This window comes from Podarcis muralis, chromosome 4 (assembly GCF_964188315.1).
Source record: "Podarcis muralis chromosome 4, rPodMur119.hap1.1, whole genome shotgun sequence".
Classification (NCBI taxonomy): Eukaryota; Metazoa; Chordata; class Lepidosauria; order Squamata; family Lacertidae; genus Podarcis; species Podarcis muralis.
The window spans coordinates 34150398-34177837 of record NC_135658.1 but is presented as its reverse complement, the minus strand read 5'-3'; the positions used below and the strand labels follow the sequence as shown (position 1 = coordinate 34177837).

The 27440-nt window shown below is 42.4% G+C and overlaps 1 protein-coding gene across 3 annotated transcripts in view; it reads right to left on the bottom strand.

The window, feature by feature from the left end:
- Positions 1 to 27440, bottom strand: part of NME7 (NME/NM23 family member 7) — a 79513-nt gene that overhangs the window by 16244 nt on the left and 35829 nt on the right. For all 3 annotated transcript variants that reach the window (XM_028726613.2, XM_077927170.1, XM_028726615.2), the window contains exons 9-11: positions 26984 to 27052; positions 25626 to 25727; positions 1634 to 1741 (exon numbers count right to left, since the gene is read on the bottom strand). In XM_028726613.2, coding sequence (XP_028582446.1) covers positions 1634 to 1741; positions 25626 to 25727; positions 26984 to 27052 — 279 coding nt within the window. The remainder of the gene's footprint in view (positions 1 to 1633; positions 1742 to 25625; positions 25728 to 26983; positions 27053 to 27440) is intronic.

The following is a 27440-nucleotide window of genomic DNA, read 5'->3' as shown; positions in this document are numbered from 1 at the left end:
CCGTATGATCTAGGATCACCCCTGTTGCTGAAAGAGTAGTCAAAAGAGCCATGAAGGTTGACATTATCCAAGGCGAAGGCTTATGGTAGCACATCAAACTGCTTAGAGATCTTTATTACAGTAAGCATTATAAAAGTTTTATAAATCAATTGTGTTTGTGCTTCAGATGAACTATTCAAATAACTCAGTTGCTACATGCACAGCCAAACATGCATCAAGGGTGAGTGGGGGATTTTACTACACGCATACACAAAAATATGTAAAATCAGTCCTAATGAGTTCACTCTAGAGTAAAGGTAAAAAGGTAAAGGTACCCCTGCCCGTACGGGCCAGTTGTGACCGACTCTGGGGTTGCGCGCCCATCTCGCTTAAGAGGCCGGGGGCCAGCGCTGTCTGAAGACACTTCCGAGTCACATGGCCAGCGTGACGAAGCTGCTCTGGCGAGCCAGCACCAGTGCCGCACACGGAAACGCCGTTTACCTTCCCGCTATAAAGCGGTACCTATTTATCTACTTGCACTTAAGGGTGCTTTCGAACTGCTAGGTGGGCAGGCGCTGGGACCGAACGACGGGAGCTCACCCCGCCGCGGGGATTCGAACCGCCAACCATACTATCGGCAAGTCCTAGGCACTGAGGTTTTACCCACAGCACCACCCGCATCCCTATGCACCCTAGAGTAATTTACTTTAATAAAGTAATAAAAATCCAGTTTGTATATAAACGTTTATTCATTTATTATAGTGATTTATGGACCACCCTTCAACCTAATTCCCATGAATATTTTGTAAGCCTTTAAAAACTTTTGCTGGAGAGTATTTTTAGCTTCTGCTATTATAGGCAGCAACCCATTAACGCGCGTCCAAAAGATGCACAATCACTCCCACACGCATGGTGCCGAACCCGGAAGTGGCCCAAAAATGTCACTCATCCTGTCACGAAAAGGGCAGAATAGGGGCGTAACTGGGGCGGGGCATGCTTATACGCATTCCACCAAGGCGCATGGGAGCTGGGAATGGAAATCCCATGCAAAATGTTCACCGACCGTATTCAGAATTAATTCTCCATTTGCTTCAGTTGTTTATTGTCTAATAATATAGTAAAAACTGTACAAGTAACTGCACATGATGCCGACTTCAACTAAAATTCCATTAAAATTATTGCCACCATTCATTATTATTATGTATTTATACCCCACATTTCCCCCTGATGGAACCCATGCAAAAAACGTACCCAAAAAAATCATTAAGAAACAATTGAACATTGATATAATTAGAACTACACATGTATATGAAATCTATTCAAACCATACAAATAATTACAATAAAAACAGCACAGCACCAGCCCTTCATTAAAAGCAGTCGGTTCCTAACAGCCTATTGGAACAAGAAAGTATTCACCTGCCAGTGGAAGGACAACAAGTAGTGAGCCATTCTAGCTTCTCTAGGAAGGGAGTTCTAAAGTCTGGGAGCAGCCACTGAGAAGGCCCTCTCCCATATCCCTACCAAACGTGAAAGACTTATAATTTTTTTAAATAGTAATTTTACTTCTGCTTAGCATCTCATTGTACAGCTCAAAACAGCTTTGCAGACTCCTTTAATATCCTATAATATAAAGATGCATCACTGAGCCTTACCTCCAAAAGACCATCCTCTGGAAGATCCGTGCAGTGAACAGCATTTTGGATCTTGTTTTTACCAAAGATAGCACGGAGCGTGCCAGGACGCAGAAAACGAGCTATTTCCTGTGCAACATAAAAATATTAACAGGTGAAGAAAGTGGCTTGTAATGTGAAGATACAGAAATATATTCATAGAAGCATTTAATATAATAAAGAACTCTTTATGCACTATAGAGCATACAGTATTTACCAAAGGTAAAAAGGCTCAATCCTGACTTCCCCTTCACATATGCAAAGAACTGTAAAATAATGAGGAAGAAAGTATCGTATAAACAGGCCAGAGAGAATTAAAGTACCACTTGGGCCTTGCATTTAACAATTCACCTGGTCGCCGCAGGAGATCAGGAATTCTGTGCAGGCAAGCAAATAAGAGTGGTCTCTCTGAGTTGCCTTGGTGTTTCCGCTAGGTCAAGGATTTCCACTTATGAAATAGAATTTCCTGTCCCTCTCTTTTCCTTGTGCACCCCCTATGCCACACCCCAAATCTGTTCCTGGGGGTTGGGGAAGCCAGAGTGCATGCCAGTGACTAACTGAAGTACTTCTGTTGGCTATTGCCCTCTGCCATTCTACTTGGTTTCTATATGTTGGCCATGGGGGAAGAATCACCATGTTGTCTATGATGAACATATGGAAACCAAACAGGCTGGCAAACAAGGGATGGCTACTTCCACCAATCTGCTCGACAGAAATCTTTTTTTTTTTTTTTTACTAGCCTAGTACCCAAATGAACTTCAATTTCTTTTTAGGTAGGAATGCTTCCCAAGATGGTGAGCAACAGTCTAGAATTCTTAAGTGTAACCTTTTAGGCACCTAGAGCAGCAGAAACCTGGATTTTTTTTCCTAGTTGAGATTCCACCCACATTTACAGCTTGAATATTTTTCTGACTTCCTCAAGTTTTTACAAGAAATGGGAGGCAAGCCAACACTGTGCCACATACCAAAGGGATACTTAAATTAGACCACTGTACAAGACCAACATTGAATCCCCGGGCACCTTAAAATCTAACACTTTTATTGTAGTACATCAAACTGGTTGTCTTTAAGGTGCCATAGAACGCTGGTTGTTTGTGTCGTATTTCTTATCAAAAACTAATAATCTGAAATTCATCACAGGTGCATGTTCTAACAATTAGCATTATGTAGCAAACAAGAATACTACATAGCAATAAGTTCAATGCTTCTGCCATAGAACATTGCTATAATTTTAGATGGGTTAAAATGATATGTTTTACTTCAAGCTAGTTCAACATTATGCAAGAGAGGAGGATTTTCATCTCATGTTAAATATATCAAGTTAAAATTGATTCCTAATTCTTTAACTTCTGATCTCTATTTTCTCTGTCATAAAAAATATACACAATGTTGTCAAAGGTTTGCTTCAGATCTTACTGTTGTGACCTATAACTCTTTATGTGTAGCACATTTCATTTTATTTTTCAATTTTGGGATAGAATAGGCGGCTTTTGTGAGATCCAAATTCTGTGGACATTCACCAGTTGGAGATCACATACTGAAAGGGATAATGTAACAATGCTTTCTAGCGAATCCGATTTGACTATGTGACAGCATTGTGAAAGAACAAATGGAGCCAATTCAGGGTGCGGAAAATGTTTCCTCATTGTAACAACCATTGAAAAATTGTTGGAACCTTTTGGTCTGCCAAAAATGATTGCAAGAAGTACTCCTCAATTTCACTCAGTCCTATGTGTCCGTTGTCATGTCATACACACTGCAGAACTATAAACCCTCCTACTAGCTTGCCAGTTTGAATGCTGAAATTCAAATGAACTTAAAAGTAAGCTCCAATTAGTAAGCCATCTGAAAACTGGGACATCTACATATCTACATATCAACATTATCTATACATCTCATGCGGGCTCAAGCATGTGGGGGAGATGCTGCTCTGGATAATAAAAGTTTTTTTAAAATAAAGTCTATAGATCAGTTTTGCTAACAAAACAGACTGCTGCAGTGCAGAGGTTTTCCACCTTGCCATCAAAAAAGCACCTGTTAATATGTGCAAGTTTCTAAGCAGCATGTAAATGAGGGTTCAAGTTATAAATTAAACGGCTTGCCTCTGGCATCAGCTGACAAAATTGCAGCTGCAAGTCTGTACAAATTTATTGGAGAAGTGGAAGCTCCATTAAAAAAGAAAGGCAGAAACCAGTAACTGAACTGCAACTTTTCCTGATGGAGAGCAACTCAAGACTGAGGTGACAAATGAGCCAATATCCGTCTCTTCATTAAAGGAATTGCTTTAAATGGCAGCAACTCATCCTTTTCAGAATATAATTTCCCATTCAATAACAAGTATAAGATTCCAGACCAGCTTTACAACTAGGCAATGCAAAAGACTACATGGTGCAATTAACTTTGGGGTGCATTTTGTAGAGGTTTGTATTGTTTTGAAATCAAAATACAATCATACATATAGAAAAGGTACATAGAAATATTACAGGGCCACTGCTCATGGGGTGAGTACCTGTCAAACTCTCTATTTGTGGGTGAGGCTTCATTTTTTAACGCTGCAAGAGATACTACTGTGACTACTCCCAATTATAGTCTAAAACTTCTGGAAGACACCAGGTTGGGCAAAGCTGCAGCAGAGAAAGTCTATCAGCATGAGACACCAAATGAAAAGTCCAGCGGGAAGAACACTTGTTCACAGTAAATCCCTTAGAAATGTTAAGAACTGTTGGTTCTTCGCTGTCTGTAAATTCTCTTGTAACTATCTGACCTACATTTCAGGGATGATTTGAGAACAAGTAGGACAAAGATGAGACGGACATTTAGTACATTAATGCATGTACACACCCCAATAAAACATACAGTGGTGCCTCGCAAGACTAAATTAATTCGTTCCGCGAGTTTTTTTGTCTTGCGATTTTTTTCGTCTTGCGAAGCATGGTGTCGGAAAAGTTTTGGAAAAGCTTCAAAAATCACCAAAGTCTTCAAAAGCCTCAAAAAAGGCTACCACACCGCGTGCTATGAGTTGCTCCTCGAAGTCAAGTCGCAACTGTATTAACGGTTTTAAGAAAAAGGAAACAAACTTGCAAGACGTTTCCGTCTTGCGAAGCAAGCCCATAGGGAAAATCGTCTTGCGAAGCAACTCAAAAAACCAAAAACCCTTTCGTCTTGCGAGTTTTCCGTCTTGCGAGGCATTCGTCTTGCGAGGTACCACTGTATTTGAATTTGAATGAAATATATTGAATATCTATTCATAATTCAATATAACATTTTAATTAGAAAAACAAACTCCAGGGACAGTAAAACATTGCCTTTATTAGGACCAGTCAACATTTACAACATTCCAGCATGCTGAGTGGGACCAATTTTACTAGATCAAAACTGTCTTTAACTGCAGCCTTACAACCTGTAGTAAGTTAGCAAATGAAAATATTCTTGGCATGAAAGTAAGTGACAGGGAAAGCTTCGCCTTCTAAATTTCAGTGCATCTGGCCACTGGCAGGGGAGCAGAACCAATAAAAATGGTGGCTAATGTGCTCAGATTTACCTCCTCCTCAGCAAACATTTGAGAGAGATTATGAGGTGGTTGAGAAGGCCAGCTCCCTGCACTAGTGGTGCTGCCGCTTAGCAAGACTGGGGTGGTGTGTTGGAGCAACAACAACACTGGAGAAGCCCTGCAGGATACTTGATAGCACCAGCCCAGAACTCCTCCTGCTGTGATAGAGTGCCAAACAGGCAAGCAAATAAAAACGGGTTTTGCAGAAAAGGGCAGAACACATGGTGAAAAAATTAAACTACAGAGCTATGAGAAATTAAAGCCTAAACTACGAGATTGGCTTCATTACCTTCAGATAAATGAGGTATTTAAACAGGACAGGAAAATAAGCTTCCAGACGGAGAGGTCAAAACTAGAAACAGAACTGTTAGAACCCAATACTAAGAACTTGTCAAGAATGTATAATTTGCTGTTGAGGTGGAATACACAGGACGAAACGGTGAAATCAGCCATGATCAAATGGGCACAAGACATCGGTCATGATATTATGTTTGCTGACTGGGAACAGTTATGGACCACCGGTGTTAAGTTCACGGCATGTAATGCCTTAAGAGAAAATATTATGAAAATGATTTACAGGTGGTACATGACCCCAGTCAAGCTTGCAAAAATTTATCATTTGCCCAATAATAAATGTTGGAAATGTAAGGAGGCTGAAGGCACTTTCTACCACCTTTGGTGGACCTGCCCGAAGATTAAAGCCTTTTGGGAAATGATCTATAATGAAATTAAGAAAGTCCTTAAAAGGACCTTTCCTAAGAAACCTGAGGCTTTTCTCTTGGGCATGGTAGGCCAATTGGTGTTAAAGAAGGATAGGACGTTTTTTATGTATGCTACTACAGCAGCAAGGATTCTTTTAGCAAAGTATTGGAAGACACAAGAACTACCCACGCTGGAAGAATGGCAGACGAAGGTGATTGACTACATGGGACTGGCGGAGATGACTGGCAGAATCCGTGACCAGGGGAAAGAGACAGTGGAAGAAGACTGGAAGAAATTTTAAATATATCTTAAAAATTGTTGTAAAATTGAGGAGTGTTAAGATGTCAAGGAATTGGGAAATAGAGAATTGCAGCTGTAATCAATAAGTTAAGGAAGAATTTAAAAGAAATTGAATTGAATAATTATTTAATTGGAGGAGTTGCTGAAGAAATGTAAAACAAGGATGCAGAAAAGGGGAGGTATGGGGAAGTCCGGGAAGTAAGGTGTATGAAAATAAGATTATGAAGTTATATATGTTTATATGTTTGTATGTCTGTGTATTGTGTATTGTTTGTTCTTATTTTTTGTGTTTGGAAAACCAATAAAAATTTATTAAAAAAAAGAAAAGAAAAGGGCAGAACACAGACTATTGAGAGAGAGGAAGCAGATTCTCATATATTGGGTTGAATAAATCAACCAATTCTGTGACAGCAGGCTTCCAGCGCAAGTTATTGCTGACATGCAGCATTTACTGTCCCTACATACTTAACATGGTATTTTACAAAAATGGCTATTTGAGTGACAACGTGTCAGCATTCAAACTGGCCAAGCCAGTTCCTGCGAAGGATAGGGAGGAATCGGTCTATGAAAAGTATCTCGTTTAGTTTCACACTGATGGCTTTGGATTTCCAGCGTTTGGCAACCTGGGCGGGGGGCACGGAAGGGTGAGGATGACAACGAAGACCCTTTGCTCGTGTAGGTTGACCAAATCCCTCGTGATCACCCCCAGCCTCAATCGGCAGCAATGACTCGTGCAGTTAGTCCTTCCCATGTGATTCTGGGCTTTCAAGCAAAGTGGTGTGGAAAGAAGCCACAGGGAAGATAGAGCCCTTCCAAACTGTTCCGTAGTGATACACAATGAGGCCCGCAATGTTTGTATTGCATACTTCACAAATACACCTAAAAGCGTCACCTTCTCTTGCATGAAGCTACCCAGACATTGAAGATCAACCTCTCGACCCACTTCCATCTCAAGCCAGGCAGATGGTAACAGAAGATAAAACCTCAAATTCTTTGGACCCAAGGTACCAGGGCTAATGCAGCCTTTAGGCAGGATATGGCAGCTGCCTCTGGTGGTGGAATCCCCTGCAGGTGTCCCGCCTGCCCTACTGCCAGCAGTGTCGCCAGCACTGGCACCAATTTTCTGTTGAGATCTCACCTGAAATCCCGCAAGATCTTGCAGAGCATGAGAGATCTCACTTGAAATCAGCACCGATACTGGTGCCACTTCTTTGCCAATGGCAAAGGTTTCAGGGCAGGCGGCGGCAGGACACACTACTCCTGCAAGAGATGATATCTACTGCTCAGTTGCCAATATCCCATTACTGGGCAAGGCAGTCAGGACACTGGTGGTGCTGAAACTCCTAGCACACTTGGAGATAATTTATTATCTGGGCCTATTTCAATTTGGATTCAACAAACTGCCCTGCTTGTTCTGATTGCTGACTTCTATCAGGGAAGAGACAAGGGAAATGCAACTCTATTGATTTTTCTTGCTCTCTCGGCAGCTTTTGACATAATTGACCATGGTATCTTACTGGGTCAGTGCTATAATTTGGGAATTGGGGGCATGGTGTTACAGTGATTCTGCTTCTGCCTACAGGTCTGGTTTCAGGCAGTTGCACTGGGGAAATTCTGCTTGGCTTCACAGCATGCTGACGACACTCAGCTCTATTTCTCGTTGTCATCAGAGTCAGGTGACGCTGTGCAGGTGCTGCATCAGTCCTTGGGGGCAGTATTAAGCTAGATGAAGCCAAAAACAAAACCCTGAGGATGAATCCTGACAACAGGCGACACATTATGGGTAAGTGGTTCTCAAGTTTGGGGGGAAAGGATACAATATAGCCTGTTCTATGTGGGGCTACACCACACATGAAGGAGAAGGCATATGGCTGGGAGTCTTTCTAGATCCAGCATTGTCACTCAAGGCTTATGTCAGGCATGGCCAAACTTGGCCCTCCAGATGTTTGGGGACTACAATTCCCATCATCCCTGACCACTGGTCCTGTTAGCTAGGGATGATGGGAGTTGTAGTCCCAAAACATCTGGAGGGCCAAGTTTGGCCATGCCTGGCTTATATGGACCTAGCAGCACGAAGTTAATTTCCCCACTTTTGACTGGTTCACCAGCTGCACCCCTTTCTTAGCAGGGATAGCTTTTCCAGAGCATTCTATTCTCTGGTTATCTCTCAACCAGATTATCTGTAATATGTTGTATGCACAGCTGCTGGACTGCCAGAATACTGACCGGTAGAGTCAGATGTAATCACGTTACACCGATTTTGAAGGAGTGTCATTGGCTGCTTATTTGCTTCTGTGAGAAATTGATGAAGGGATGTTTGCCTATTAAAGTCCTAAATGCCTTCATCAAGCCCCAGTACCTGAAGGATTGGCTCTCCCTATATCATCTCCTCCAAGTTTAAAGATCTTCACAAGTAGCTCCTCTCTGTATTCATCAACATCTGAGGCCCTTCTTCACGTGCCTCCTTCATGAGAGGCCCGGAGGGTGGCAACATGAGAATGGGACTCTTCTGCAGTTGCTCCCCATTTTGTGGGATGCTCTCCCCAGGGAGGCTCGTGTTGTGCCTTCATCTTTAGGTGTCAGGCAAAAACATTTCCTTCAACCAGCCCTTTGGCTAATTAATATTCTATGTTCTCTTAAATTTGTTGGGAGGGTGGTTATGGGTTTGCTTTGTTTTTCCTCTTGTTTTTATTATGTATTTTGTATTTTTATTTTGTATTTTTATGCTCTGAACCTGCCCCGAGATCTTCAGATGAAGACCGGTACATAAATTTAATAAATAAAAAAATAAAAATAAATATTCCATTGCTAGGTAGGATGCATTAATACAACAACTCCCATCAGTCTCAGCAAACATGGCCAGTGGTCAGGCATGATGGACGTTGAAGTCCAACACCACCTGGAGAGCACCACATTCACTATCCCAATACAGATGAAAAGTGGGCTTAAAAATACATTTAATAAATAAATATTATATGAATAAATATTGTATGCCCTTCTTTTAGCTCTTTTATTTCTTAGCTGCACTGACAAAATTTATGAGAGGTTGCCAAATATTGGGTAAAGGTAAAGGTACCCCTGCCCGTACGGGCCAGTCGTGTCCGACTCTAGGGTTGTGCGCCCATCTCACTCAAGAGGCTGGGGGCCAGCGCTGTCCGGAGACACTTCCGGGTCACGTGGCCAGCGTGACATCGCTGCTCTGGCGAGCCAGCACCAGCGCAGCACACGGAAAAGCCGTTTACCTTCCTGCTATAAAGCGGTACCTATTTATCTACTTGCACTTAAGGGTGCTTTCGAACTGCTAGGTGGGCAGGAGCTGGGACCGAAAGACGGGAGCTCACCCCGCTGCGGGGATTCGAACCGCCGACCATACGATCGTCAAGTCCTAGGCACTGAGGTTTTACCCACAGCGCCACCCGCGTTCCCTCGCCAAATATTGGAAGTCTTCATAAATCAATAAATAAAGTATTATTTGAGTTTTTTGTTAAATGCTTGAATGGCTAGTTCCATTCTAATGTCAGTTAATGATTTACCTACATGCTATTTATCCATTTGTAAGGGGAAAGAGATGCCTGCCACTTTATCTTAGCAGGAACAAGCAAAGCAACACGCATACCTCATAAGCATCAGGCAAATGACAACCAACAACAGGCACCTGCCTCATTAATCACAGGTCTTATCAAATTAGCCAATCTACAACAGCTTGCTGCATTTTGAATTTTGCAAGTATCTACTGAATCCACGAGGGTAAAGGCTGGCCCTATCATTGGGCAGAGTAAGGCAATGGTCTCATGCAGCAGATGTTGGCAGTCGGCGGCAGCACTGCTGTTGCCCAGAGCCCCTCATTCTTTCCTCTCTGTGGGAGGAGAGAACTCTACATGCTACATGGCATGCCCTGGACTCCCTAAACTAGCCTGCTGCCCCAGGTTCACAAGATGATATCATCACTGCTGAAGTTAAGATTCAGCTCCTAGTTCAGCAGGAATGGAAGGTGGGGATACCATCTTGTCCTTTGCCTCCAGTAGCAAAATGTATTGGACCACCACTGGTGTAGATGCACTCATCAATTGTATGCACCTTCACAAAACAAACTACTGTAATGCCTGGCTAGGGTTGCAATCCGAAACCCACTTACTAAATCCCACCCAACTTAGGTGGATTGACTTTTGAGTAAAACATTTTATTTTAAGCAATTCTCGACTACCCTTCATCTAATGGATTCCAGCAATAAGATTAACAAACACACAACATGATTAAGCAGAGGCTATAAATACATAAATAATGGTATTTGGAGAAGGGCCTTAATTAAAGAACTTGAGGCACAGGAAGACTGGTGGGGGAGGAAACGCTCCTTCGGGCATTTGGATCCCAAAGCCACTTAGGGCTTTAATAAGTTCAGCACCTGTATAAAATTGTTCTGCATGCAAGGAGAAGCTTTTATCTAAACAATCTTGCATAGTTTTGAAATTCTGGGGGCTTTTGGAGTAGTGGATAAAGCTCTACACTCCTGCCAGTCATCACAGTCTAAAATAAAATCACATTCCAAGATGGAGTTCATAACTTTTGAGCTGACTAGACCAGGGGTCAGCAAACTTTTTCAGCAGGGGGGCAGTCCACTGTCCCTCAGACCTTGTTGGGGGCCGGACTATATTTTGGAAAAAATAATAATGAACGAATTCCTATGCCCCACAAATAACCCAGAGATGCATTTTAAAAGGACACATTCTACTCATGTAAAAACACGCTGAGTCCTGGCTGGATTTAGAAGGTGATTGGGCCGAATCCGGCCCCCGGGCCTTAGTTTGCCTACCCATGGACTAGACTAAGGCTGCATACATACCATATATTTAAAGCATACACACACACAAAAAGAATAATAATGGGAATTATAGTTTACACCTCACTGAGCAACAGCACCCTTAACAAACTACATTTCCCAGGATTCTTTAGCGGAGGATAGATATGCTTTAACTGTGTGGTATGTACACAGCAAAGCAAAGAAGCATAGAAATGAATATTCAAAATGTGGCACTGCAGCACTACACATTAAATGTTAGGCTTTGTGATTGGCTACAGCTCCCTGTGGGTTGTATTCTTTGGCTTGCTCTGCATCAAGTGAGAAATGGCCCTGAGAGCGGTAGCAAGAGAAGCTGTGCCCTCCTAAACCAAAGCTGGGATTTTAAAATAGCCCAGAATGGTTGTCAACACCCTTCTCAGTGCCATGCTGGTTCACTGGGAATTATCCCTGCACATCTGAAATGAAGCGACACAAAACAGTTATATTTAGTATTGTTTGCATCTTTCTTTTTTTTAAAAAAATAATAATCTCAAATTTGGTTAGTCAGGGATGTTTGTGATACTGCAAAGAAATAAACTGATCAAAATTCTGGTCAGGTTGTCTTGCAGTAGAAAGGAGAAGCAAGCTGAACAGACCAGTGAGCAAACCCTAAATTATTAATCCACCGAACAGTCATTTAGTCGCCCACGTTTCACATTCAGGGTTGTTGGTTTTTGCTTTTAAAAAGGCTTTGTTTAATGAATGGTTTATAAGACAATGAGAAAGGAACCACAGAGTCAAAAGCTCACGCTGCAGTTGCTCTGGCTGTCAGCTATTGCAAATGGTGGCAGCGGCTGTTTTGTTAAAACAGGAATGTTTCCTCTAGTGTAGCACCCTGCTTGTGGTTAACGCTTAGCTGGAATGAAATATTCAACGCAGCAATAGAGAAATTAAAATAATAATTTATTTGTCAGACAAATAAATGAGAGGCACAGTGGTATATGGTTACCAAGCTCTGGCCTGGCCTCCTGCCATTATGGCCAGCACTTATATTCCCTTAATCCAGCCCCCTTTGCTCCTCCTTGGCTGCATCTGTCCAATCAGCCTGGTTGGATTTCCTATTGGCTGCCTGCTATATCCAATCACAAAAGATACACCCACATCCTCCTGTCCTTATATGGAGCACAAAGAGCTATATATTGTTACATCTATAAATGACAAATAAGTAGTAATATATCTTACATGTGTCTCAACAAGGAATATTAATTACCAGCTCACCTCTTGCCCTCTTCGCCCTATTGCCTTCTAAAACAAATGGTTAATCTTAAATTTTTATCTTAAACATATGTCAAGGATCTTGAGTTTCACATCAACATTGAAAGATCTCCTTCATTTGAGAGTTTCTAAACAAATGTCTGACAGCCATATATCAGGACTGCTTGGATGGCTGCTTGGATGGCGTCTTCTTGTCTGACAGGGGGCTGGGCTCAATGGCCCCTGTGGTCTATTCCAACTCTAGGACTCTATGAAATAAGAATCTAACATCTAAATTTGTTACTTTCTAAATCCTTTGCATAGTTACATTTAAGCCAATATATTTAAGCTAATATATTTCATACATTATCATAGGTAACCTTTTAAAAGAATAAAGCTTCTCAAAATAGAAAGGAAGGAACTCAGTAAAAAACAGGTTTTAAAAGGAACCCCTTCAGTTTACCCCCCCTTCAGCCATCTGCTCTCCTCTTTAGCTGTTCCCAATATTTATTACCCTTAAACTCTCTCAGTTTAAGAAAGAAACTGCCTTTAAAAAGGACTTCCCAAAAATGCTTTCTTTCTGCCAGCCAGATGCTTCTCCATTTGGTCTTTAACCTTGGAAAGAAGATCTAGCTCATTTTACTGGGAGGCACATTGGTATAATTTTACTATTTACTCATTCCTAATTATATTTATCTCTGCCTTTGTTATCTTCTGTAACATGTAGGGTCAGTGTCCGTTCTCAGCCTGTAATTTCAGCTTTTACGACTTTGAAAGTTATTTTCCTGCTATAAATCAAGGGGCCCCCTTGTCTAGGAGGAAAACATTGCCAGTGTTTTCTTAAGCAGCTGGTCTGCCTGGCATGAAACTTTTGAAAATCTAAGCCCTCTTTAATATACAAGTCCTGATCAAACATTAATAAAATGCAGGCTTATGCCTGATGCCTCATTCCCCCCTTTCAAGCTCAAGGACCTTCGTCCCAAGTGTCCTTGATAGCTTGACCTTCATCATATTCCTGAGGTAAAGCTCTGTATAGGGCCATGATATGAGGTAGAGTTTCATTTGAAACCATCTTGCTAATTGTACTTCTAAAACATGAAATGATACATGGCATCATACATAAAACCATTACCACTACTGTCAAGAAAAACAAGCAAGACAATAGTATCCCTTTGAGTCCTGTGACATTAGGTAACCAATTGGTGAGCCATCCCATATCCCATCCTTCCCATGTTTGTACTGGGACATGTGCTATATTCTCCATCTTTGTAGCCAACACACGGATTGCCTCACCATTATCAGAAATGTTAAAGCAACAGGCATTCCCTGTCAAGTTCAAGACTCCACATAGGCCTCCCTGCCTGGCAAGTACATAATCCATTCCCATTTTCAGCTGCAAAATGGCGGCTCTACTTTCATCCAACTGTTGTGCAATAAGTCTCAAACTCTGGGCCGTTGCATTGGTTACCAGTTCCACTACTGCTTGCAATCGAATTATTCTGTTTAGATTATAAATAGGATCCCGTGCCCCTTGTATGAGCTCACCAGGATTCCAGGAGGCAGGATCATAATAAGCTATAATGCGCTCTGGTGGCCAATCATCAGTACCGCTCCAACTTTGGGTACTTCCTCCTGCTATACGAGAAATATCAGCATTCCTTCGTGTTCGCTTGGCCGAACTAGTGGGCATAATCCACATTGGTGGTAATACCCATCCCAGGAAACAAGTCCCACTCCATTTGGAAGGGAGTTTCTTGTATGCCCATTCTCCACATATCCACCACAACCATCGGGTCTGAGGTTTTTGGTACGTGGAGTACAGAAGGCGAAATATCAAAAGAGGTAGAGAGTTCACAGTGCAGTATGTTAGATTGCCTTTTTCTGTCACAGTTATGTTCCATACCACTTTCCATGCATGAATAAAAGGAGGTGCACAGGGCAAGGTATTCCGAGTTCGATAGGTAGTACCGTGTGCCCAGGTATGACTATTCTTAAAATAATCCCAAGTATAGTGACAATGAGAAGAGCCTATCATGGTAGAATCAGCTGCATCTGATGATTTATGTACACAGAATTCCCCTTGTACAGGTATAACTCGTAATGGTTTAGTTGAGTTCCATCCGGGGAAATTCTGTATTTCTGTTTGGTGTGGCATTTCGCTTACCATACCAATGGCATCTAATGGTATCGGTAATAAGGGCATACCTCCCTCTGAATCATCTGGCCCAAGAGAGCAAACAAGGCAATTGGTCCTATTTGCAACATTGGCTACCATTTCAGCTAAACCTACCCACATATTGTGGTCATGGCTGAATCCATATTTAGCAAATTTGGTCAGATTCAAGGACCCTTCCCCTTCCCAAGGGATCAGGATTAATAATAAAATCATGTTGATGTCTAGCATATGCATTCCTTCCACAAAAGATTACCTTATTGTGATAGCATAAAACTATTAGTCCCAATATAATTCCCCCAGTGACAGAAATGGGGAACCACCAAGACCAAAACATATATCCCGAGGATCCCCAATGAGTAATATCTCTGATAATTGTTCCACAAGGGGGGGCCAGTCAATTAATTGTATAAGAGAATCTTCCCGTTCACAGTCGCTGGTTCAGACGCTCCTCAAGCTTCAGGCGTGCGCAGGTCAGCCAGCTTCCAGGTTGTGGCTGCAGCAGGCCGGTCGTCTAATGTTGCCCGTGACCTAGCCCGTTCCCGGTAGGGCTAGATACAGGGGTTTTTGGAGAGAGTCAGTTTTAAAGGATTAGAGGGGTCACCTTTGCACGTCCAACTGCCTTCGGACTTCTTCAAACGAGAGTGATGAATCCAGGGGGTCACCTCAGCTACCTTCACCGCTGTTGGAGTAGAGAGCAAGACGGTGTAAGGTCCACGCCACTTAGGTGCGAGTGGATCACGTTTCCACTCTTTCACCCATACGCTATCGCCAGCCTGGAACTGATGAATCGGCTCGGCAATGCTGCACGGCGTGCGCTCGAGGACCCACCTGTTAAGAGAAACAAAAACACGGGAGAGAGATTGCACTTGTCCCTGTGTCACATAGTCTCCTATTTGTTTAAGATCAGCTGGAATATCCTGAACAAAGGAGGGCGGTCTCCCATACAGGAGCTCAAAAGGTGACAACTTAAGTCTTTTTGTGGGTGCACACCGAACACGAAACAGTGTTATGGGTAACACATCTACCCATCCCAATCCCGTTTCCTGGGTTAATTTTGCCAATTGGGTTTTCAGAGTCCGATTCATTCTTTCAGTTTTCCCTGAACTCTGAGGCCTATATGCTGCATGCAGTCTCCATTTCACTTGTAGGACTCGACATACTTCTTGTACTACTTGATCAATGAACGCTGGCCCATTATCACTTCCAATGCATCTAGGTAATCCAAACCTCGGGATCAATTCAGTGAGGAGTCTCTTAGTTACCTCTCGTGCCTTTTCAGTTCGGGTGGGAAAGGCTTCAACCCATCCGGTAAGAGTGTCTACAAACACAAGGAGATACTTGAATCCCTTAGAAGGGACCAGCTCTGTGAAGTCCACAATTAGACTTTCCATGGGGACATATCCCACATGTTGGATTCCAGGAGGTTGTACCGGTCCCTGCCTGGGATTGTTTTTAGCACAAAGAACACATTTCTGTGAAATGCAAGTTGCTAATTGTGATAGGTTAATAATATACAACTTCCGACTGAGACTCTCTCTGGTTGCAGTACCGCCAAGGTGAGTAGATTCATGATAATTTCTTACAATTGTGCCTGCTAGATGATGAGGTACATAAATCCTATTGTCCGGCAGAATCATCCAACCGTCCTTCACAACTGCTCCTTCCTGTTCAGCCCACTTCCTCTCTTCTGGGGTATAGTGAGGTTTAACTTCTTCTGGAACTACCTCTGGTATGAGGGCTGCTATAAATCCTCCCACAGGCTTTTGGGCTGCCTCTCGGGCTGCTTTGTCAGCAGCATGATTTCCTCTGGTTATTGGATCCCTTCCACGTCCATGACCTTTGCAATGCATTACAGCAATCTGTTCTGGAGCCCATACTGCTTCTAACAGGATTTCTACTTCAGGTCCATATTTCAAGGCCTTCCCGTGGGCTCCTATTAGACCTCTTTCTTTCCATAGAGCTCCATGTGCATGCAGGGTTAAGAAGGCATATTTAGAATCAGTATAGATGTTTGCCTTACATCCGGCTGCCAATTGCAGAGCTCTAGTTAAACCTATAAGTTCAGCTTTTTGTGCTGAGGTGCCGGCAGGCAAAGCTTCAGCTTCCACAACTTCCTCATTGGTGACCACAGCATATCCTGCTCGTCTGGCACCTTCATGCAGGTAACTGCTACCATCAGTATAATATACAACATCTGGATTTTTCAATGGTTCATCTTTCAGATCGGGTCTACTGGAATAAACTTCATCCATTACTTGGAGACAATCATGTGATTCCTCATCATCTACCTCTGGTAGGGGCAGCAAAGTCGCTGGATTGAGCATATTCACTACTCGTAGATGAATCCTGGGATTTTCACACAATAGGCCTTGGTATCTAGCCATCCTTGGGTTCGTTAGCCAATAACTACCCTTATATTCCATGAGTGTCAGAACAGCATGAGGTACATTCACATACATCGTCTGGCCGAAGGTAAATTTATCAGCTTCTTTGACAAGGCTTGCAGTGGCCGCTACTGCCCTTAGGCATGGAGGCCATCCTTTTGCTACTGAGTCCAATTGTTTTGACAAATAAGCTACTGGACGGTTCCAACTTCCTAATCTCTGGGTCAGGACTGCCGCTGCAATCCCATTCTGTTCATGTACATACAGCTGAAAGGGTTTTTCCGAATTAGGCAGTCCAAGGGCTGGGGCCTCCATAAGTCGTTGTTTGATAACTAAAAAGGCTTGTTGCTGCTCAGGTCCCCATACGAATGGGTCCTTCTCTGCACCTCGAGTGCTTTCATGTAAGGGCTTGGCCAGACTGCTGAAATCAGGTATCCATAGTCTACAAAACCCTGCTGTTCCCAGGAATCCTCTAAGTTGTTTCCTTGTGGTAGGTTCCTTGATAAGGCAAATAGCTTCTTTCCTCTCTGGTCTCAATGCTCGTTGTTGGTGTGAGATGTCAAAGCCCAAATATTTGACCTTTTCTAAACATAACTGTGCCTTTTTCTGGGAAACTCGGTAGCCAGCTTGCCAGAGCAAGTGGAGCAGTTCCTCTGTCCCTTCTTTACAGGTATCAAAATCCTTTGCTGCTAGTATAAGGTCATCTACATATTGCAGAACCACCTTTTCTCCAGGTATTGAAGGGTAACTTGTTAGATCCTTCGCCAAGGCAGTGCCAAATAAAGTTGGGGAATTTTTGAATCCCTGGGGCAATCTTGTCCAGGTTAGCTGGCCTTTTGTTCCTGTTAAAGGGTCTTCCCACTGGAAGGCAAATATAGGTTGGCTCTGTGGTGCCAGCCGGCAACAGAAGAATGCATCTTTCAAGTCCAATACAGTAAAAAATGTTGCTTCTGGTGGGATCAAACTCAGCAGGGTATATGGGTTTGGTACATTTGGGTGCAAGGTCTCGATAGCCTGGTTTACGAGCCTCAAGTCCTGCACTGGCCTGTATTCATCTGTCCCAGGTTTCCGAACAGGCAAAAGGGGTGTGTTCCATTCTGATTGGCAGGGCTTAAGCAGACCATATTTTAATAGGCGGTCCAAATGTTTCTGGATGCCCTCTGCTGCTCGCCGGGGTAAAGGATATTGCTTTACAGATACAGGGGTAGCCATAGGTTTTAAGGTTACTACAATTGGAGCTATATTCTTGGCCATTCCTGGTGGGCTATTTTCGGCCCATACTCCTGGTGGCACCTGTAGGGTTCGGAGGAGCTTGTTTAATTCTGTATCCAATGTGGGTTGGACTTGCAAGGCTGACATTAGGCGCCATGATTGTTCCTTAGGTACTGAGAGGGTAATTATTCCTGCTGCCTTTGATGGCAGTTTCATTTCTGGACCTCGAGGAGTGAAGGTGATTTGGGCCTGCAGTTTGGACAGCATATCTCTACCTAAGAGAGGTATTGGACACTCAGGTATATACAAAAACTGATGGGTTAAACGATGTCCCCCAATCTGGCATTCCAAAGGTTGGAGGAAAGACCTCTTAGCTGACTGACCAGTGGCACTTTTAATGACTACACTTTTGGATGCCTTTTTCTGCAATAGTTCTGGGAGTACTGAGTATTCAGCCCCAGTATCAATCATAAAGTCTATTAAATGGCTCCCTAATTGAATCGTGACCGTGGGCTCCTGGAAGCCTAACTTTATGGAGTCCGGTCGTTCCTAGTCTTGAGTAAAATCCTCCTCTGCCAGTCCAATGAAATTGTCTCTACTCTGTCCTTGTCCAGGTCTCTGATATCTTCCATTTCGGATCATTCCCCGTCCCCGTCCCTGGTTTCTTGGGCCGGAGCCTGGGCCTGGGCCTGGGCCTGGGCCTGGGCGTACTTCTTCCAACCTCAGGGGTTCAGGACACTCCCGCTTCCAATGACCCTCCTTCTTGCAATTCGCACATTGATTCCTTCCCAGTGGTGGATTCCTTCCCCGCCCTCTTCCTCCATTTAAGGGGCGGTAGTCTTGCTTCACTGCTGTGGCTAGCATTACCATCTTTTCCTTCTGCCACTTCTTCTTCTCTTGCTTCTCAGCCTCATCCCTATTCCGATAAACTCGGCGTGCAATGGCCATAATTTGGCTCATCAGCATCCCTTCCCATCCTTCTGATTTCTGAATTTTCTTACGAATGTCAGAAGCGCACTGGGCCACAAATGTAGCAGTAATCATTCTACTGTTTTCAGGGGCTTCAGGGTCAAAAGGAGTCCATATACGATAGGCTTCTTGCAGCCTCTCTAAAAAGTCTCCCGGACTCTCATTTGGTTTCTGTTCTACTTCTGAGACTTTAGACATATTAGTGGGCTTCTGGCATGCCCTGCGAATACCTTGCACAAGCGTCTGGCGGTAAGTGGTAAGTCTGGCCAGATGAATTGCATTGTTTGGATCCCAATTAGGATCTTCCAAGGGAAAGTTATCTTGGAGATGACGGTCAATATTAAAAATATTTCCCACTCTGGCCTGCTCACGCAAATATATCTGTGCCTTTTCAATTATGTCTCTTCTTTCCTCAGTGGTGAACAGAGTATTCAGAAGCTGGCGACAATCTGTCCAAGTAGGACTATGAGTATTTACTATTGAAGTCACCAAGTCCATCATAGCCTGAGGTTTTTCTGCAAAAGATGGGGTGTGTGTTTTCCAATTCATCAGATCCGTAGTTGTGAATGGAATGTACTGAAGGGTCGAAGTTCGAGGTGGCCTTGGTCCGAGTTGCCCGTTAACCAGCACAGGCTCCTCAAGTGCATCAAATACTCTTCTGAGAGGGGCTACTACGTAATCTTTCTCTTCGCTTTGCTCTAGGGGCCTCAAATCATAGGGGATGGTATTTGTCCCAAGGCGTTCTTTTAGCAGCTTAATACGCCTGGCTGTATTGCTTGCTGACCGATTAAGGTCTCCCTGTAACTTCTGTAATAATTCTCTAGGACTTGGATGTACAGGGGTTTGGGGTAGGCAATCAGTTGTTCCACTAAAAGAGACTGTAGATGGAGTTCTACTGGGACTCACAGATGGAATAACCACTTCTGCTTGGGCTTCATTATAGGACTCCAATGCCTCCTGAAGATATTTATCATAATCTATCAAGGAGTCAAGTTCTGTGTCTCTACCCCCATTATTCGTTCCACTTTCTTGCCTTGGGGTTACAACTGGTGGAGGGTTTGGATTATGCTCCCTTCGATGTGGAGCATAGGGTGGAGGTGGAAGCACCTCTTCCTCTGGTCCCTCAAAAATGGGTTTGAGTTTATTTGGCAAGATTCCTTTCCTAGCTTCGGCTTTTACAGCCAATAATTTGCATCGTTGGACTTTGCATTCTCTTATCCATGGAGGATTTTTATTTAATGTGCTCAGCCAGGAATCTATATATGAAAATTGTTCTGGGCACCCTCCAGTTTCTTTGGTGATGTTAGACCAAAGTTTGCTTACTAAATTTATATCAAAAGTTCCCTGAGATGGCCATCCAGTATTTTGTTTTGGCCATTCTAGTTCACATAACGTTCTCAAGCGCTCTGGCGTCATTTTGACTCCATATGCCCCTGAGAAGGCTTTCTTAAAATTATTTAACATACATTCAAGAGGTGTATTTCCCCCCTTTGAACCCCCAACTCCCATTGTATGGCCCTGTGAAGTATCCACTCAGTCACTCACACACACGCTTCGTGGGTTTCCTTGCCTGGTGAAGTCGCCTTACCAGGAACCGAAGTACTGCCCACTCCACACTCAGGTCAGCTACAGATTGCTCTGTACTTTCTCACACATACAATGCGCAAGATACTTCACCACACTCTACCTCCCATTCTTCCCTTTCCCCCCACCAGACCACCATCTGATATACCCAACCACCTAGCGTACTCAGTTCCCACTTACTGAGACGCAGAAGTTTGATCAAGACTTCTCTTCCTCCCAATTAATTGGAGGGCCAAAAATCCCTTTGTGCACTTACCCCTTGGTTGGTTCCGTTTCCCCCCGGTCCGTCGCCGCCAGTGAGCAGGGTATCAGACAGACGAGACTGCTGCGTTCCCCTGGAAAAAATTTTTCCATGCGCGCTGGGTAGGCAGTTTAGAGATCCTCTCTCTTGTACCCTGCTCAGTAGAGCGAAGGGGCTGCGTTCCAGCAGACCACTTATCCGAGTCACAGGAGCACCATAAAATGTAGCACCCTGCTTGTGGTTAACGCTTAGCTGGAATGAAATATTCAACGCAGCAATAGAGAAATTAAAATAATAATTTATTTGTCAGACAAATAAATGAGAGGCACAGTGGTATATGGTTACCAAGCTCTGGCCTGGCCTCCTGCCATTATGGCCAGCACTTATATTCCCTTAATCCAGCCCCCTTTGCTCCTCCTTGGCTGCATCTGTCCAATCAGCCTGGTTGGATTTCCTATTGGCTGCCTGCTATATCCAATCACAAAAGATACACCCACATCCTCCTGTCCTTATATGGAGCACAAAGAGCTATATATTGTTACATCTATAAATGACAAATAAGTAGTAATATATCTTACATGTGTCTCAACAAGGAATATTAATTACCAGCTCACCTCTTGCCCTCTTCGCCCTATTGCCTTCTAAAACAAATGGTTAATCTTAAATTTTTATCTTAAACATATGTCAAGGATCTTGAGTTTCACATCAACATTGAAAGATCTCCTTCATTTGAGAGTTTCTAAACAAATGTCTGACAGCCATATATCAGGACTGCTTGGATGGCTGCTTGGATGGCGTCTTCTTGTCTGACAGGGGGCTGGGCTCAATGGCCCCTGTGGTCTATTCCAACTCTAGGACTCTATGAAATAAGAATCTAACATCTAAATTTGTTACTTTCTAAATCCTTTGCATAGTTACATTTAAGCCAATATATTTAAGCTAATATATTTCATACATTATCATAGGTAACCTTTTAAAAGAATAAAGCTTCTCAAAATAGAAAGGAAGGAACTCAGTAAAAAACAGGTTTTAAAAGGAACCCCTTCAGTTTACCCCCCCTTCAGCCATCTGCTCTCCTCTTTAGCTGTTCCCAATATTTATTACCCTTAAACTCTCTCAGTTTAAGAAAGAAACTGCCTTTAAAAAGGACTTCCCAAAAATGCTTTCTTTCTGCCAGCCAGATGCTTCTCCATTTGGTCTTTAACCTTGGAAAGAAGATCTAGCTCATTTTACTGGGAGGCACATTGGTATAATTTTACTATTTACTCATTCCTAATTATATTTATCTCTGCCTTTGTTATCTTCTGTAACATGTAGGGTCAGTGTCCGTTCTCAGCCTGTAATTTCAGCTTTTACGACTTTGAAAGTTATTTTCCTGCTATAAATCAAGGGGCCCCCTTGTCTAGGAGGAAAACATTGCCAGTGTTTTCTTAAGCAGCTGGTCTGCCTGGCATGAAACTTTTGAAAATCTAAGCCCTCTTTAATATACAAGTCCTGATCAAACATTAATAAAATGCAGGCTTATGCCTGATGCCTCACTAGCACAGAATATATTGCATATGCACACAATATAGCTCTAACAACACAAATTCAGATTTTTATTTTTATTTTTTGCTAATAAAGGAATGCCGGTGTTCACCTGATTCTCCATTGACAGACCTAGCCTCTATTGATATATCCTGATATATCTTAAGCATTCCCAGATTTCTGCACAGAGGGTTGGTATGATCAAATTATCCGGCTGATAACATCAGACTACCACATCAGACACAGCCATTCTTCAAAAAATTTCTTTCTGATGGGTGTGTTGAATTTTTTTTCATGGAGAGGCTGTACTTTTACACAGGAATATGAAGTTGTAGTTAACGAGCAGGGACGTGACACCCCCCCCCCCCGAAATAAATGGGAGAACTGCTTCATAGAGTCATTAGAATTCAGGATGGAGTTAAAAACCAAACATTGAACGCTTTTCAGGAATGTTTCAAAAGTTCACAGCATTTTGAAGCTATTGTTTTCAACTCACACATACAAATGATGTTTGGATTAAAGCCCAGTAGAAACTTTTAAAAATATGGTATGGTGTGGAACGTTTCTAACATGGGGATTGGGAACCCAACCTTACACACACAGAAATGGTCCCCTTTAGAATAATGCCAATCACACATTGGGTGGGGGCATGGCCAGCACCCATAGTGCCCTGGAGGGAGAGAGATAGACCTGCACATGCTCACAAGCCCTTTTACCCATTTCAGAAGCAAACACCTTAAAATGCAAAGTTTCTAGCAGACTGACAATAACTAGTGTATGCAATATAGAATTTATTTTATCTTTAATAAGGAAAAGGAACACTGATTATATTTGACCCTAAATAACATTTGAAAAAATCCAACCATGTCCTTTCCGCTAGAGACAGCCACAGACAGCATGACATACTAATTGCAGCTTCTTATTGATCTGTTTTCTAACTCCAGTCGATAACGGTCTGTCATTGACGGAGAATCCATTTTCCCTTCTGTTTGCATTGCTTAGTGCAATGTGAAGAGCAGCCTAATTATTTGTAATCATAAACTCATCTGCCTTCAAATATGCTAAGTTGTTTTACCGTCACAGTAAGTAATTCATTGTTTCTCCAGTGTGGAATTCCGCAAGAGAGTCATCAGAAGACAACAATGCGCTTGCGCCAATGTGAATGTATCTAGATCCTTCCTCCTAGACATACATTCACAGAAGTTACTCCCATTGAATTCAATGGGGCTTCCTTCTGCGTAAGTAGGAAGCGCAGCCTTACATGGGAGTAACCTCTTTTAAACACAAGGGACTCCCTTTGAAGTCAATGTGCATAGGAGTGCACTACTAGAATCATGACTGTTTAAGCAGTCAACTTGTAGAGTCTGATTTTTGCTAGCATTTAAAATATTTAATAGCCAGATTAAATATTTAAAATATTTAATCTGGCAGCGGCTACCAGTGTCATAGTAAACAGAGGAAGCTGCTTTATAGCGAGTCAATTGGCCCATCTTGCTCAACACTGCCTACACTAACTGGTAGCAACTCTTCAGGGTTTTGGCAGGAATGTTTGCCAGCCCTACCTAGAGATGCTGGGGGCTGAACCTGGGACCTTCTGCATGCAAGGCAGATGCTCTGCCACAGATCTATGGCCTGACCCCTTCCATCTATGCCATCTTACAGATAGTTAGGTTTATTAAATGTCTGCATCACTTTTACCCCTTTTTGACAACAACACTAGCCCAGTAGAACAGTAGCTCAGTATGAGCTGCAGTGTTGCCAACATGGCTTAGTAGCAAGAGGCAAATATCCTAAAGTATGGTTGTTCACACTGCTTTCTGAGTAACAAGCACTGAATTGGCATAGATTAGAGTAGCTTGACTAGTACTCCAGTGATGTACTTTCATATCTAATGCAAAGAAGGCTTAGCAATGGTCATAGCTGCATAAATAATCATGACAGCAACAAAAATGACACATGTTAAGGTGTAGCTTCCTTTCTGCTTGTAAACCATGACTCTAAGCGATCATTATATTAGCTGAATAGAACATTTTTTCAAATGTAGGCTTCTAAAGTTGTTAGCTGTTACTATGCTGCCACGCAGAAGGGGTGGGGGAGAAATCTGGTTTGCATTTTAATAGAACCTACCTAATTCATACCTTTCAGATCAATTTGGAAACCAAAGCACAGGTATCTTTAAAAAACCAAAATATGTGAACAACTATATATAAATATATTCATTAAAATTAAATTAAAAATGTATTTTATTAGGGGAAACTGCTTGAGGTAATGTGTATAAGTAGGATAAATGCTGATGAATTTCCATGAGGACATTTTTTTAAAAAAGTAATGTGGCAAACTGGAGACTAGAGAAATGAGAAACTCAAATAAAGTGAAATTAACAGATTTGTCCATTCCTTTTAAAACAGAGTAGCAAATCAGACGCAACACAAGAGATCTACACTTGAATCTACCCAATTTTTGAACTTTGAAGAAGCTATAGGGAGGGGGGGTTCTGTTTTGACTGGAGAAGCCGCACTAAGGTAGAGAGTGTTTAACGCTTCCCTCCCCCATTGCCCCATCTATTTTCCACTGCAGCTGCTATGATACCCACTTTTCCCAAGGTGGGGTACGGGGTGTGTCAGGGAACTGCCATCGGCGCAGAGGCGAGAGATAGAGGGGGAATTGTGTTACAGAGAGCCTCCAAAAATCTTGCGAAGCAGTTCTTCTTCCGGCGAGGAGGAAACCCCCACCTCCAATGGAGAAGAGGTGCAAGAGCCAGAGGATGCTAGAAAGAGCCTTAACACCGCACCTCAGCAAGCCGGAGAGGAGGGAAGCACACCCCTGCCTTCACCCATCATGCGCAGTAGCTTGAGGCCCAGGGAGGGGCGGAAAAGGCTGGGGGTGACAAAACTTTATGTTGGGGGAGGTACAAGAACAGACCACTCCCGGATTCTGCTAGCGATTGAGCCAGACATGAACTTATGATGTTCTGCACTGTAAATAGTTTGCACCAAAATAAAGCCTGTAAAAGACAGGTCGGAGTCCTGCCTGGTTACTCTCGAGCAACCACAACAACATCTGACAGGGTGTTAGGCATCTGCATCATGCAGGTATATTTTCCCCTGTAGGACTAATAGCAGCTTTGGAAGGAATTTTAGATTTCCTGGGAGATTTTCTAAATTCCAATAAAAAACAAAGCCAACTGCCTCTAGGCTCCTTTAAAGTAAAAACCAAAAACTTTGATGGAGACAATCTCAATCCTCATGCATCATTTTTGCTTTGGCCCCAATACAAACTTCTCAAGTAAGTTACTTACCGGATCGGAAGGCCCGCAGAAGTCTCTGAATACTTTTTCAGGATCTACTTGCCTAATCTCTAGAGCGACACAAGGGCCTGAGCAAAGTTCCACAACCATCTCCTGCAACAGGAAAAAGGAACAGATTGTTAAATGGTTTTTATACCTTTTACTCTGCACTGTATATCAATTTGCATCATTTCTTGTTTTAAGAAAACCTAAGCCAGCCCAGACCACTCTCTGCATGTTGTTTTCAAAAGCAGTTCTATCCATTCTAACATCTAGAAATGTTCCTAATGAAATGTGTCAGTTCTCTCATGATTTTTATATATTCTGGGGCTAGTCTGCATTCTTCAACTTCACTGACATAGTGACTCTCATCAGACCACCACTGTTGCCACCTCTGTGTTCAATCAATGAAAAAGCGAAAAAGCACAGATCCTAATACAGATCCTTGAGGGACTCCATCTTTTGCATCCTTCCATTGCTTGAAGTGTCCATTTATTCCTTCTCTTTGCATCCTGTTCTTTAACCAATTACTGATCCATAAGAGAACTTACTCCATACCATAACATCACCTCTTTGGAATATACTGTATATTTTATTTCTTTGATTAAGCTTCATTCTCTCTTGTGTTCAATTTTAAGCTGTTGGACAAATCAGCTTTATTTCTATTGTGTTATTTGGTTGCTTTAGTTGTATGGCTTGACTGATACTTATCATGGATTTACTTACTGACACTAAGGTTTATTTGGAATTGCTAATACTTTAATTTTAAATTGTTGTATTGATATGTTCATCTGACATGTAGTGAACCGGCTTGGATACAACCTTGTGGAAATGCAGTATATAAATAAATGAAAGAATGAATGAATGAATGAAACATCATGCTGTGGTTTTCCAAGCCTCCTTTCCACATCACCAGCTGCTGCTGGCAGGGACAAAGGAAGTCGCAATGCATATATCATTTCTCAGTGTGAGGTAAGTGATCTTAAAAAATACAGACACTATCCATTTGGTTATGTTGCAACCAAGCCTCTTAGTATCAAGAATTTTTGCTGGAAGAAACCTACTCAACTCAGCCACTGCAGCAATATCAAATACAACTCTTGCCACGTTTCACTATCCATTAAAATATTTGAAAAAGACAAGTTTTATGTTGAGCCAAACTAAAATCATCACTTGCGCAGTCTGTCTTGCCAATTCAAAAGCATTACTAGGTTGAAATCTTTGCGGCTGAGGTGAAGAGCAGCACTGAAAAGTGACTTTATAATCCCTCAAAGCTTGTGCCATGCCCTTGACAATAAGCCTTCAGGACGGTCCATTAAGATTCTATCCAAAATGGGCCCTGAAACAGAGACTTTATAGTGCTTACTTACAGCATATTCAGCGACGACACCTTTGTAAATTGAGTAGAATTCCTCTGCATTTGCACGGTCCATATAGAACTGTATGTAAGAAAGAACAGAAAGGAAAAAATATTTATTATGTGTACAGTGGGAACAAGTGTATACATCTCCAAGCATTATTGTTGCCCTATTTCTTTTCATACACAACCTGAGGAGACATTAACTTATTTCTCAATTAATCCCTCACACAGTATTATGTAGAAAAGCTGATAAAAATTTAAAAGACACCAGAGATCAAGATCCCATTTGTGATTCATTCTTTTTTTTCTGTTTTCCACATGTATGTCTCATCTTATCAAACAAATCACAAAATACCCATATTTGTTTCATTTTATTGCTACTCTTTGTTTCATTTTATTGTACAAAACTCAACAAAGCACATTTTTAAAAAAGATTCCATTCGCTGCCGCTGCAAGTTCAACTCTGT